The following is a 14,615-nucleotide window of genomic DNA, read 5'->3' as shown; positions in this document are numbered from 1 at the left end:
CACAAGGAGATTGTTGGCAATTGCTGACAGGGGCATTGTTATATTGGCCTTTCTCTACTTTCTACTATTCTCTCTCTGTTTGTATTTGCTGGAAATTTTCCATTTAATTATTTTTTAAACTATTTATTTATTTATTATTTATTGAGTTCTGATTATGTGCCAGGCTCTGTGCCAGACAATGGGGACATGACTGAGAACAAAATGAAAACCTGTCCCCCAGGACTTCACAGACTATCGGGAAAATAGACATTAAACATATAATGTAAAAAACAGTCGTAGCTCAAAAGAGACAGTATTCCAAACAGAACAAATCACATATGCAAAGGCTCAGAGGATAGCAAGGCTGGTGGCTTGAGTGTGGCACAGAGGGAAATGTATACTGATTGGGTTGCCAGACTTGGCAGAGAAAACACAGGATGCCCAATTAAATGTGAATTTCAGATACACAATAAATAATTTTTTTGTATAAATATGTCCCATGTCTGCAGCTCCTGTTTACTTGGGTGTCCTGTATTTTATCTGCAACCCAACATAAAAAGTGTTCCATGATTGGCTTGCTTCACTGACATCAGCGCCCTGCGCTGCTCACAGTGGAGGTTTGTTACTACCGCAGCCCTTGCAACCAATTCATGAAAACCTCACCGTGAGCTTCTTCCAAAAGCCATGTCCACCTCCCTGGCAGAGAGCCCAACAATATGAAATCCTTTGCTTAATCTTTTACTTGCTGACCTTGACAAGGAACATATTAACCAGTTGTTTCATGGTATGAGGAAAGATGACTTGCCATTTTTTTTTTCTAATTTGGCATGGGACCTCCTGACCCTGACCACCATGGGAGTGGATTTTCCCTATCTGGAAGTTACGCTTTTCAGAGAGGAGGAGTCATTCGGTTATAAAAACAGCTGTTAAACACATGAGGACTTGGCATTGTGTTGCTGAGCAACTGGGAAGCAGGCTTTAATAAGGTAAGTTCTGATTTTATAAACCTTCATACAATGCCTCACATTCTCACATCTTAGTCACCAAAAAAAAAAAGGAAATTTTTCAAAATATGTCCTTAGCACAAGTAAATGTTTGTTTTCTACTCATACTGTACATCTTCTGTGTGCTTACGGGACAGCTCACGAGTTGCCATCGATATGTCTGTATGAAAAAGTAAAAGTGAAGAATTTAGCAAACTAGGGCACCAGCATTGTGATGTGAGGAAAATTAATATGAGGAGAAAATGTTACTATTATTTTAGGTAGTCTGAGAATGTGACCAGTGCAAGCGAGAGTGTAGGTGTTCATGTTGAAGTTACTTTCTCTACCGAAGAAGTCAACACACACAGTTGTGAGTGGTAACACTGTAATCCGATAGATAGAGGCTGTGAAAACTCAAAATTGAAATTTATTATAACAGGATGAAATCACTCTAAATGTCAGGGGGAACCAGATTGTATTCATTCTCAGCCGTGCTCAGCTAACTGAGCAGTCCTGCTCTCTCTCCAGGGCTCACAGCAGGTCCAGCAAATGGCCGGAGCGGGTTTCTCACTGGCACTGTTGATGAGTTGGGCTGGGCAATTTGTTCCAGTGGGGAGCTGTCCTGTCCACTGGCTGTCTATCTGTCTGTCTGTCTGTTAAAAATATTTGTTATAGAAATGTGCATTTAATTGGTTTTAAGGGCTATACTGGACAATAGTGTTAACATATATTTCCTCAAGTTTTAAAAATTTACAGCTTTCAGATATTGACAATAATTATTTGTTTACAAGTTTTACAAGAAATCATCCCTTCACACTCTGTGGACAGAGTTTCCCATCACTTTACTCTGCACTTGTAGGAAGAACACACAGGAGGGAAAAAGTTCCATTCTAGTTCTATTTATAGTCTGTGGAGTTGAATGACAGGTGTGAATGGATAGAGAAGTAGTGTCTTTTCAAAACGACTTTATCCTGGAAAGATTACATAGATCTAATAGCCAGGTGCAATCAACTATATGGTATCTCCAACTAAATAGCCAAAAAAATGTGTCAGTTAGGACAACATGGTTGATGAATAAAAGCTAGTTAACATGCAGAATGATTAGAGGTGGATAAAATCTTATTTGTGCTGGAGCTTTGAGTCGAGAGATAGAGAGATGACAGACAGATAGATGGATGGATTGACAGACAGAAGAAAGAAGACACACGTGCTACCCAATGTGTTCAGAGCCTTACCTGTCTCCCAGAAACTGGGAACAGGAGGGGACATGCATTTGCTGATTCCTGTGATGACTTTTATGTAGAACATCATGTTTAACTGTCTCAAAATCCTTCAAGTTACATATACCTATCTCCATTTTTAGAAGAGAAAATTGGGGTGCAAATATTAAACAATCCGGCCACGTTTATGAACCTCATAAGGAAAGGAACTGGGCTTTGTCTCTAAGTCTCTCATCTCTCTGCTAAGAAACACCGTGATGAGGACCACCCCCAGAGACTTAACTCCTTAAGTTTATGATGGAACTATCATAGGATATATTCCTTTCAAGGGATATAAACCTACTTCATTAGTAAGGTAAAATATAGTTATGCTAGTTCTCAATTTACTCACAGGTTTTTAGGGTATCAGTGTAAAGCTAGGCATGCACTTACTAATATTTCTTCTTGTCAAGCCACTAAAAATCAGGTAACAGAAAGGAACTTGTGAATTCAATGTCTCTCTCTCCCTCCCCTTTAACCATTGGTTGGCTAATGGATTCTGAATGAGCCAGTGAACAAGGGCCTCAGAGAGAAGCACAGAGCCTGCTGACGTGTTCCATGGTGGAGTGAAAGGCCCCAGACCTGAAACCAGATGAGCTCAAACTAACCTAATGTTCGCAAAACATAAGCACATAGGAGAGGCGCTTTATCTCTCCGAAATTCAGTTTCCACATCTTTAAAGTAGGGTATTAAAAGCTGTTTCCTAGGGTTGTTGCAGAGGCAGACACACTTGCTAGATACTCAGTGAGAATCAGAAACAAACACGTGACCTCTGGCACATTGTTGCGTCTCTCGGGTTCTCATTTTTTGTTGACCAAAGTGCAATGATAGCATCTGGCCCAGTCTTGACCAGGACATTGGGGACCTCCTACTTGGAAGGTGAAGAAAGTTGCTTTTGAGGAGGAGCTTAATGATAAAATGTTACATAAGGTAGAAATTATTTCCCTTTGTAACTTGATCCTCTATCAACAGAGTAAGGGAGCTCAATGACAGGATTTGTTTGAGTCACTAAGCTCTGTAAATTCTAGCCCACAACAAACACGTTTCAGAGCTAGTGCAAACTTTATTCCCCTTTCCATTCTGCTGAATCATAGCATCTCCATTTCCCATGATAAGAAAGAATAATATACAAAATCTCCACTTACAAAACAGGTTGATTAAGTGTGTTTCTAAAAGATTCTTTATTTTCTTCTTTTTTAAAAATCCTCATTCAAGGACATGCTTATTGGTTTTAGAGAGAGGAAAAAGAAGGGCAAAGAGAGGGAAAGCAACATCAATCCGTTGCCTCTCGTACACGCCCTGCCTAGGGACTGAACCGACAGCCTAGGCACGTGCTCAGACTGGAATCGAACCAGTGACCTTTCTGTGTGTGGTATGATGCTCCAACCAACTGAGCCACAACAGTCAGGGCAAAGACTCTTTACTTTCTAAAGCTTAGACTGTTGAAATCTCATGTTAACAATGTGGACATTGAAAACATTTTGATATCTAAAATTCAAGTCACACTCACGTTTTCAGAGATATATCCATTTGGGTAAAGGGAAGTATATTTTTGTCCCAAACTCTACCATAGCAATTTCTCAGGAGAATTAATATTTTCTAAGCAGAGTTTGAGATTTAGATAGAAAATGCAGTCTTCTAACTAAAGATTGTTCCTCTCTAAGTCCTGGCTTTAGATCCATGCTTTCAATGAGTTCTGTGTGCCTCCATTCACACAGTGACAGAACTATTGAGTTTCAATATCTGGTTCCAGGCTACGTCTATTAGCTCTGCAGGCCGAGATATACCAAGGGCTTTCAAAGTTTGTTGACCAGACCCAAATAAAGCACCTCATATTATTATAATAACCAGAAGCACATGCATGCAGTCACACACCTATACATGTAACAAATATAACTGAAACTGAAACCTCATGAAATAATGCTTACCTAGACTATGTATAATGCACTCTGATATCTTCTATTTTTAATTTTATTTTTTAAATAGGTGGATATCACAATTCACTTTAGAACTGTCATGCATATCTTTAAAAAACTAAGATACAAAATAAAGCCATGATTTTGATTTTTAATAGAAGTGGGTTTGAGTTCTACCACTTACTTTGAGTAAGTTACTCTGGAAACCTCAGTATCCCCAACTGTAAAGTCAAAGTACTAACAGAATCCATCTCGGGTGATTTTTGTAGGATTGAGTGAACATGAACAGGCAAGAGAAAGCCCATTGTGTGCCAGACATTGAACAAATCTTGGTTCCACTCTGTAGACTGTGAAGGCAATGCAGTTTCACTTACTTTTCTAGGTTATAAAACGTACCAAGTATAGGTAGAATGTAGAATTCCAAGAAAGGTACGGAATTAGCACCCTGTGTTTATGGGAAAAATCAAGGCCTTTTGAGCGACAATTAGGTGAGTCTCAGCTCTAATTTCAGCTTTTGAACAAATGCAGCATAGCTGCCAAGATGCTGAGGCCTGACTCTGCTCCCTCCCCCACCTCCCTGTCTGCGAAGCCCTCTGGGTTCCAGGCCCCTCGCAGGCTCCTGGGGCCTACACCTGGGTGGTTCCCAGCCCTGCCCTTTTTTAGAGCTTGATGTGGATTTCCATGTCCCTCCTTAACTGCAGTGTGACTGTGGACATGTCATTTAGCCTTTGTGCCTCGGTTTCATGAACTGAATAATGGGTGTATAACAACTAGTTCACAGGCTGTTGTGAGGATTAAAAATATAATGTGTCCAAGGCAAGTAGTCCTGGGTCAGAATCATTAGGTTTTCAGTAGATATTAATTGTCTAATGCTTCCCTTCCCCCTAACATGCACATATACACCCTTACCACAGACTCCCCCCATAGCCTGCCAAGTCAATCAGATTTTACCCAAAAGAGACATGAGAATGGTTTGTAGCCATTTCCCAGCATTGGCTAGTGATGGGTGAGAATTTGGGCCAAAAGGGACATTTCAGAGGCTCTTCCAACTCTGCCACGAAGAGGGCAGATACTCCTTCAGCTCTAGCACCACACATCATAAGGTGAATTTTTGCTTTTGTGGTTTCATTCATTCATTCATTTATTCAATCATTCATTCACCTCATGTTTAGAGAAAACAGGAGGTTGCACCATGGCGGGGAAGCCCAAGCTGCACTACTTCAATGGACGAGGTCGCATGGAGTCCATCCGCTGGCTCCTGGCTGCAGCTGGAGTCGAGGTCAGTCCTGGGTTCTGCCAGTTTAAGCTGCATCTGAAATTGACTGTATTGAACTACTTTCTTACTAAGCTAAAAGCTTTTCATAGCTCATCATGAGTTTTTCATTAAAAGGAAAACTGCTAGTTATTAAGAGATGAACAGATCTGGTCTAATATTAAAATCTCTTTTCATCGCAGAACATAAACAATCAAAATAACTTTAACAAACTAATCACAATGATGACCTGATTTGGATTTGAATGTAAACACACCACAAAATGTCATGTGTAACATTCATGCAACATTAGAAACATGTATGTCCACTGAATGTCAGAGGGAGGTAAAAAATTGTTTTTGGTGTTAGGTGTGATCGTGTATTTTGGTTATTTTAAAAATAATCCTCATGTTTCAGAAGTACAGATGGAGGTATTTAAAGGTGAAATATATGTCTAGAATGGGCTTTAAATTATTACGAGAGTGGGTGGGCAGAAACACGACACGGGGTTGGTTGGAGTTGGTAATTATTGAAACTGGGTGATGGGTATAAGGGGGATCATTCTCTGTCTTTTGTGCATGCTAGAAATTTCCATAATAAAAAGATTAATTAATGGAAATTAATATAATTGAAGTTAAAGCATTAGCCAGAAAAAATGGGGAGGAGCAGATGTAAGAAACTGCCTGTTAAAGACTCAATACACACACTCAGCAGCAAATCCATTGGGCAGCCTCAAGTTCCAGGTTCTGTGGTAGGTCCTGGGGGACCCAGGGGTGAGCGAGACAGACAAGGCCCCTGCGCTCAGGAAGCTTACATTCCAGGCAGGATGTAGACAAGTACATGGGTGATTCAAAGGAGGGATGGCAGCACCTAGGACCACACCTGCGCCCTCTAGAGGAGTCAATGAGAAAATCCTCCCAGTCCAGAACAGAGAGACCCAGCATCTCTGAGGAGCATCTTCCTGGGGAGGGAGTCATGGATGAACTCAGGAGACCTTGTCTGTCACAGTAGAGCAGTACAAGAGGGGGCTCAGGTGAGGTGGTCTTGAGTGACGGGCACTTCCAGTGCGCTCCCTTCATGTGCTATCCCTCCAGAGTCACGTGTGTGCCTAAGCCTTGGATTATATGTACTTTCTGGATTGCTTAGTGAGTGCATAGGACTTCATCTGGACCTTTAGTAATTTCATGAAGAAATGAGCACACACACACAAATACAAATAGTGCCATCCAGCTTTTCTTCTTCTCTTCATAAACCAATAACCCACAGTTTCACTATGGTGCAGACTTCAGCTTTGGGGTTTGGGGGACGTGTTCAGGGCCTCTGGGCAGGATGAGTTCAGCACAGGAGGGTGGGTCAGAGTGAGGTGGAGAGCACCCCCAGGCTGCCTCTCCTGCGTCCCAGCTCGACTGGGGAGGGTGTGGGGCTACGACTTATCAGAAGCTCTCCATCAGGACTTCTGGGTTCTCTGTGCCAAAAGCTGACCTTTCCGCTCCTATTTTTCCATCTCCATCGGCCTCACAAGCAACATCGCACCAGCCAACCCTTCCTACCCTGGCCACCCTCCCTAGTGACCACCCATCATTCCTTGTTTATCTTGAACTAGGAGCTTTATAAATTGCTGCACAAGTAACTCATTCTCTATATGGTTTCTTGCTATGGAATTATGTGGATCCATAAGACAGTGTTCCTCTGAGAAAGTTAGAAACCAAAAATTCCAAAACTTTTACCATAAAGTACCTCTTTCAAACTACAAAATAAAATGGCAGCAGAGGCCTCTGGTGGCAGCGTCTCAGATGGTCATTGCCCCACACTGAGGCGCACACACTGCCCTGTCTCACGTGGAGACAAAGGCTTTCCCGAGATGTTAAAACTCCATAACTAGCAGAACTTTGCAGTCCCTTCCTTCGAATAACACTCTCCTCCCCAATCACGACCTCATCACTGACAGAGAGAAGGGCAGGGTGGAGGTGAATGGAACCTCCAAAGAGGAGCAGTTATGTGCTGTGACCCACACTCTGTTCCTGGTGGCTCTTACCCAGATTCACAAATGGCCGGGATGGCACTGCTCCATGTGCCTGCCAAACTCTGAGAGCTTACCTCCTCCACGTTCTGTACCAGACAGAGGTCATTCAAGGCTGAGAGTCCTATAATGCTAAAGAGTAACAAGAACTCCTTTACTGTTTCTGCTTTCCAGTTTGAAGAGAAGTTTTTGGAAACTCCGGAAGACTTGGAAAAGTTAAGGAACGGTAAGAGGAAGTGTCTAAACTGCTCTGGTGAGGGTGTCTGTAAAGTCCATAATGAGGTTTGAACACCAGGCAATAGCTTTTTTTATATTTATATAAAAAATAATTTATTTATATTTCTTTTCATATCTTGAGTCATTTCAACAAACATATTTTCATCCTACAAGAGTGTGTGCTCTATGAAGCATTTCACTCTACTTTTTCTTTTTCTTTCTAAAGATGGGTATCTGCTGTTCCAGCAAGTGCCAATGGTCGAAATCGATGGGATGAAGCTGGTGCAGACCAGAGCCATCCTCAACTACATTGCCGCTAAACACAACCTCCATGGGAAAGACATGAAGGAGAGAGCCCTGTATGGTACTTTTTATGTTTCCCCCTCAACAATGAATAGGAACTGTTCAGATTCTTCTGTGAATGAGCAGGTTGTGTCAGGGATCATGACCAGCAGCAGCACGGGCCTTGGAGGCACAGACTGAGGTCCAGTCCAGCAGGGAGCATGAGGATGAGGGATCCGCCTGAGGCGGAGTCAGGCAAGTGGGAGCATGGGAGAAGCCTCAGTCCACGGCACAGCTCAGGGAGTGACAGAGGTTTCCAAACACTGATGAACTAGGAAACCAGGAGGATGGTGCAGCCTGGACTCCAGGTGCTCAGGCCTTTAGGATGATAAGGCTGGGGAAGGGAAGATCCAAAGGAGTGAATTTTCAAGTTCCAGAAATTACTAGAATACTTACTGGGAGTCTAGCCTATCAGCTAGTTGTGTGGACTGGCCCCTTGACAAGGGAGGAGCAGAGGCTGGTCCTCCAGAGGCTGGGTCACCTTGCACATTTGGAGACAGAACTGAAGCAGCCAGATTCATTCCATACAACCACATCTGGGGTGGGGTGGGGGTTCTCCTTCCCATGGTGATGGGACCACATGATTGAAACTAAAGTCTTGTGAGGAACTGTTGGCCGTTACTCAGGAAGTTCAACATAGAGTTACCATATGTTAGCACCTCCACTAGTAGGAATGTACCCAAGAGAATAAAAAACACATACACACTAAAACTAGTAAAAAAATGTTCAAGCCCTGGCCAGATAGCTCAGTTGGTTAGAGCATCATTCTGATATGCCAAGGTTGTGGGTTTGATCCCCTGTCCAGGCACATACAAGAATCAACCAATGAATGTGTCAATAAGTGAGACAACAAATGGATGTCTCTCTCTCGCTCTCTCTCCCCCTACTTCCTCTCCATCTCTCTAAATCAACAAATAAAAATTAAAGAGATTCATAACAGCATTATTCACAATATTCAATTAGTGGAAACAACAGAAATGTCTATCAACTGACATTAATGAACAAAGTTTTGTGTATCTGTCAATGTAGTATTATTTGGCCATGAAAAGCAATGAACATGGATAAACCTTGAAACCATTGTGTTGCTAAAACAAACCAGACACCAAAGGCTCATATTGTATGATATCATTGAGATGAAATGTCTAGAACATTTATATTCATAGAAACAGAAAGTAATTTTGTTCCCAGAACCTGGGGGGTGGGGACGGAAAGAAATGTGGAATGTTATAACAACATGCAGTAATTCTTTTGGGAGAATGAAAATATTCTGACATTAGAGTGTGGTGATGGTACATAAATCTGTAACTTTATAAAAAACTACAAAATTGTACATTTAAAAAGAGTGACATTATGGTATTGGAGTTATATGTGAATAAAGCTTTTATTTTTTTTAAAGAAACCACTTATAAGAAGCCTGGCTAGGAACAATAAAAACATATCTCCTGGAATATGCACTGGCTGGAATTATATAAACAATTGCACCAGTTCAGAGCAATTTTAGGGGGAATCTGGAGCAGTGCAAACACAGCCAGAGCTCAGAACCAGTACACGGGGAGGGCTGTGGAACGGTGTTCTGGGGGAGGTAGTGGGAAGAACTGCTAACACTGGGCATATAAATGGCCTGGTGATGCAACAGGATGAGAGAGGGAGAGAGACATGACGGAGGTGGCTCTGCCAGGGACTCTCTGGAGATTACTCAGCTGGCAGGTCTTTAGCATTGAGTCACACTGAGTGAGTCCCAGAAGAAACCACAGCAGGCGTGGCAAACCCTAGGTCCAGTCTCAGTAGTTACTTGCAGTGATCCCACCAGTTTCTCTGTGCCCGTGACTCTGGACACCTCACTGCTGTTCTCTGGCCCTATATCTGGGCATGTGTATAACAAAAGTTTTAGACGTGTATACCTACCTTGATATGAAATGTTGAAGTTAAGTGAAAATTGTAGTTGAATGAGTGGCATGTGAAAATGCACCCAGTGGAAGTGGTTTACCTTGCACCTCCTGATGCCCCCTGACTTAAAGAGTAATTTGTAAGTCGGGCGACAATTGACAATTGGGTCATTTTTGTCTTTCAGGATTGATATGTATTCAGAAGGTATAGCTGATTTGTATGAAATGATCTTGCTTCTTCCACTGTGCCCACCTGATCAAAAGGGTGCCAAGATGACCCAGATCAAAGAGAAAACAACAAACCGTTATTTCCCTGCCTTTGAAAAAGTAGGTGGGCTGTTCAGCATTTGGTGCACTGAGATGAGAGAGGACAAAGAGAAATCATGCCTGGGCAGGCCTGGGGCATTGACCTTGGCTTCCCGAGAGCCCTCCTGAACACTGATGTAGCTAGTGCCCTGGCCCCCTGGGCATGTTACAGAAATCAGAAATCAGCTGTGTGGGGGGGTATGTCTATTACACCCAAGTGATAATCTTCCAGGAACATTTCCATTGGCTGGGACCCAGTTTAGAGCTGTGTATGTGATGGCATTCCATGTCATGGTCAGAGTGTGGGCTGTGGGAGGCTGTGAGAGCCACACCAGCAATGGAGGAGACCCCCGCAGAGACCCACTGCACAGGGGCTTTTCATCCAAGAGGAGTTCAATGAAAGCCGTTGGTCAGAAAGTGTTCTGACAGCACGTGAGGGAGACAGGAGACCAGCTGCCCAGCAGGAGAACAGGCTAGTGTTTCAGAGAAGGGAGAGATGCATGTCAACAAGGTGGGGGGGGGGGGGGGGGGTGGCCAGGAGGAGACAGCTGGAGAGATGCTAAGGAACAAATAATGTACAAAATGTTGGGTCGTCAGACTTTAGAGGAAAGCCTCTCAGACTAAGGAATCAGGGTTCATCATTATGTATGTAGCACATACTATAGTTTTAACTTTGAACAGAAAAGAAGAACATATCAGATGAAAACTTCCTGAAATCAAGCTAAATGAAAATTATGGACTGAAATAATGATCATAAGAGATACAGGAGGATTACATATAAATACAAGGTTTAACATCAACCCCATCATCTCTATAAAGCATTAAAAAGCGTTTATATGGCATTCTTTCATTCATCCTACAAATGTTAATTCATTACTTGTGTGTCCATCCATATTCACAAAACAAAGAATTTAATACTAACCTGAAAGTACACTGTCCTGGACCTTGTGGTGCTGAGTGTTTAGGGGACACCCATGTGATGACAAGCTCACTAGTCACTGCAGTTTGAGAATCGACACTTTGATATCAAAGGGCTCCATGATAACATGAAAAAACAAATCTTACAAAATATGTTTTGATGTTATTATAATCTTTATTAAATAATTACCTATTCTTTTTATATGTATACGTGATCTGAAAGTGTATTTGCCAAAATGTTATCTTTAATTGGTGGTGCTATGTGTTTATTCTCCTAATACTTTATGATTTCCATATTGCTGGATCATTTTAATAAATATGAGATATTTCCCCAACATTTTGTTATGAAAACTTTCATACATTTGGAAAAACTGAAATAAATTTACAATGAACACATTTGCACCCACCACAACAATACAACTATTAACCTTTCACTATGTTTGCTTTATCATGAGTTTCTAACTTTCAACCCCTTTCTCTATCAATCAAACTATTAGTTTTGGAAATATCACAAAGTGAATTTTAAGCATCGCTAGACATTCACACATAGACATTTCAGGCCTAGGCACACCTAGAATTTCTGCAGCAGATCACAACACAGTGCAAGTTAGCAGTCAGAGACAATGCTGAAGGCACATGGTGAGTTCAAGTTGACCCAGGTTTACATCAGGTCCCAGAGAGAGAGACCAGGAAATGAGGGGAGGAGACAGAGGAGAAATGCAGATTCTGAAATAGTCCGCTCAGGATTGAAGAAGGATGTCATGGAGATGGCGACTTTGTCCAAGGGAGGGAGAGACAGGACAGCATGGAGAGCCATCCATGTCCTGATATTGCAGAGCGTCTGGGTCACCAGGGCGTGTGGCACAGAGAGACATGGTGCAGCCACAGCTAGCCCTGGGCCAGTAGAAGATGCACACAGGAGCCCAGTGACGTGGGAATGGGAATAACCAGTAGCTTGTGCTTTAAGTGAAGAGAGGAAAGAACAGCAGAGCCCTGCTTCTCTCTGTCTCACTGAACCAGGGCCAGTGAATGTGCTCTCATGCCCCCACCAGCCCAGTGAGGTAGCAGAGGCAAGAAGTTGGGCTGGAGGACCTGGGCAGGAGCAGGGATCCTTGTGATTGTGCCTGTGTTCATAATCTGATCCCTCCAATTCATCAGGTGCTCAAGAGCCATGGACAAGACTACCTGGTAGGCAACAGGCTGAGCAAGGCTGACATTCACCTGGTTGAACTGATCTACACTGTTGAAGAGATTGACCCCAGCCTTCTGGCCAACTTCCCTCTGCTGAAGGTAACCTCTGTCACAGCCCTCAGAGGGAAGGCCTGCATCTCCCGTCTTGGAGTCTAGTATTTGGACACTTGGGCTGGTGATGTTATGACCCACATCACTGCCTGCAGGTCTCCAAAATTTGCTCATAGGCCCAGGTCTGAGTCATGAAAAGAATCTTGTTTTGCCAAGGGAACTGGAGGTGGATGCTACCCCAAGGAGAACAGTTTGTCTTTCACAATGAGACGGACCCAGGACTTGGCATTTCTGTCCTCGGCTCCTGTCCCATTGCAGCATCTGTCTCATTTCCTCTGGATTCTCTTTCTCCCAGATGTGTCCTGTCTATGTCACCTGAGTCTGTGTGAGCAGGTGTCCTTCCTCTGAGTTCCTTCCCTCAGCTCCTCCTCCTTCTCTCAGACACTGTGTTTCTCTCCGCACTGCCCTCTCTCTCCCTGTTTCTCTCTCTCAGAGGGCAAGCTAGTTTTGACCATCCCTGTGGTTTTCCTTTTATATTTCCTTTTATATATATATATATATAAAAAATATGGCTTTTTTATTTTATATCTTCAGTACTGCCTAACTTTCTTATATCTTCATTTTTCCAGTTTGGAGCCTTTATCTGTGTTGCTCTTCCTTGTATGAACAAGAGCAATGAATCCACAGGATTTCCCTGTAGGGAGGGAGATGGGGAAGACTGAGAACTGAATAAAATCTTCACCGTGTCTCCGGGGAGAGTGCTGTTGAGCTGTGTTCTCTTCCTCTCATCCTCCTGTCTTGCTGGCTGTCTGTTTGCCAGCCTCTTGATGGTGCTGAGGGAGGTGACTCAGATGGTGGTGGTGTAGGAGGGTCTGGGACTCCCTGGCTTGTGCTGATGGAGGGCGGGTGTTTTGTCTGCACTCTGAGACTGTGCTCTTGTGCATCGCAGGCCCTGAAAACCAGGATCAGCAACCTCCCTACGGTGAAGAAGTTTCTGCAGCCTGGCAGTCAGAGGAAGCCTCCCCTAGATGAGAAAGCATTGGAACAGGCCAGGAAGATTTTCAAGATTTAAATAAAGCAGACGTGGACACCCGGCATGCGCAGGATCAATCTTCTGAAAATTTCAACAGTGAAGTGCTCTACTGAAATTTAAACCTTGGCTGTCACGAGAATAATAAGGTTTTTCCAAGTAATTAAATAATAAATGCCTATGAGCAGATTTAGTTACAATTTATTCTTGTTCATTAAGATCCAATATGAAATCAGATTTTCAATCTTCTGTTGTGTCCCTTTTGGAATTAAAAATTAAATTAAAAAGGGAATCAAATTATGAGGACTGTGTAATCTTTTCCAGAAATTGTCACATAACATCTGTCACAGACCCTATCAAGGAGTCAAATGTAAATATTTATATCTGACACTCTCAGATATTAACAGGGAATTGCTAACTTTTTGGGGGTAATGGCATAGAGAAATTTTTTTTTCTTCAGGAGCCATTTTCCTTCTGACAATAAAAATGTTTTTGTTATTAATTTTTCTCCTGTGCAGTACAACAGCTGTATGCCTACCCTGAACTCTTTGGTGTTCTAGGACTCGAGGAAGCAACAAAGAGTGAAAACAGGCCCAAGCTCTGCTCTCTGGTCACCCACTGTCCCTTACGGTCCATGATGGACCTGGCACCTCATTGCTCTGCTGCTTAATGCCCCGGGGCACCCTGGTTGAACTTCCCCTCGGTGTATTCAATGTTGTTCAGAACTGGACTTTCAAGATTCAGATTATACATATAAATTATATGTAAATGATTATATAGCAAATCACATTTCTCTGGCCTGTCACTGGGCAGAGTGGCTGGATTAGGAGTGATTTCTAGCATTAGCCATATTTGGGGCTAATAATTAACACCCTCCCAGAAAGTCTGGACTTTGGCCTATTGATTTCTTATTCCTTAGAGTGAGCTTCCCCATGGTGTAGGGTGGGGAGCTGACAAACACTCGGGGGCTCCCTGGCTGCAGCGTCACCTCTATCTGGTCTGCTGTCTACTTGCAACCAGAATGGTTTCCCTAAAATGAACACTCCTAGAAGGAGTATCACCACCTTCTTTAACTCCTTCAGCTACTAGACTACCATGCTGGCCGGGGTGCCTCCTCACGTAGCTCTTCACAGCTTCTACCCACCTGCCTGTGCTTCACTCCTTACCTCAGTTGCTCCCTGGGGAGAGTTGGGCTCTCCTCTGTGCCTCCCCCTGGAGCCCTGTAAACCCCTGATAAAGCTGAATGCCTCCCCCCACTGTCCTGTG

The 14,615-nt window shown here is 43.0% G+C and overlaps 1 protein-coding gene across 1 annotated transcript; it reads left to right on the top strand.

Moving 5' to 3' along the window:
* Positions 1-820: 820 nt before the first annotated feature.
* On the top strand, positions 821-13,649 carry LOC123822219 (glutathione S-transferase A2). The gene is made up of 7 exons (XM_045844185.1): positions 821-965; positions 5,310-5,416; positions 7,584-7,635; positions 7,852-7,984; positions 10,039-10,180; positions 12,236-12,367; positions 13,269-13,649. The coding sequence occupies exons 2-7, from the start codon at positions 5,330-5,332 to the stop codon at positions 13,389-13,391; spliced, it is 669 nt and encodes a 222-aa protein (XP_045700141.1). The 5' UTR covers positions 821-965; positions 5,310-5,329; the 3' UTR covers positions 13,392-13,649.
* The last annotated feature ends 966 nt before the right edge of the window (positions 13,650-14,615 follow it).

The sequence above is a fragment of the Phyllostomus hastatus genome, unplaced genomic scaffold (genome assembly GCF_019186645.2).
Source record: "Phyllostomus hastatus isolate PE091 unplaced genomic scaffold, TTU_PhHast_1.1 phas_contig_40, whole genome shotgun sequence".
In the NCBI taxonomy this organism is placed as follows: Eukaryota; Metazoa; Chordata; class Mammalia; order Chiroptera; family Phyllostomidae; genus Phyllostomus; species Phyllostomus hastatus.
This window is presented reverse-complemented; position numbering and strand designations above follow the sequence as displayed.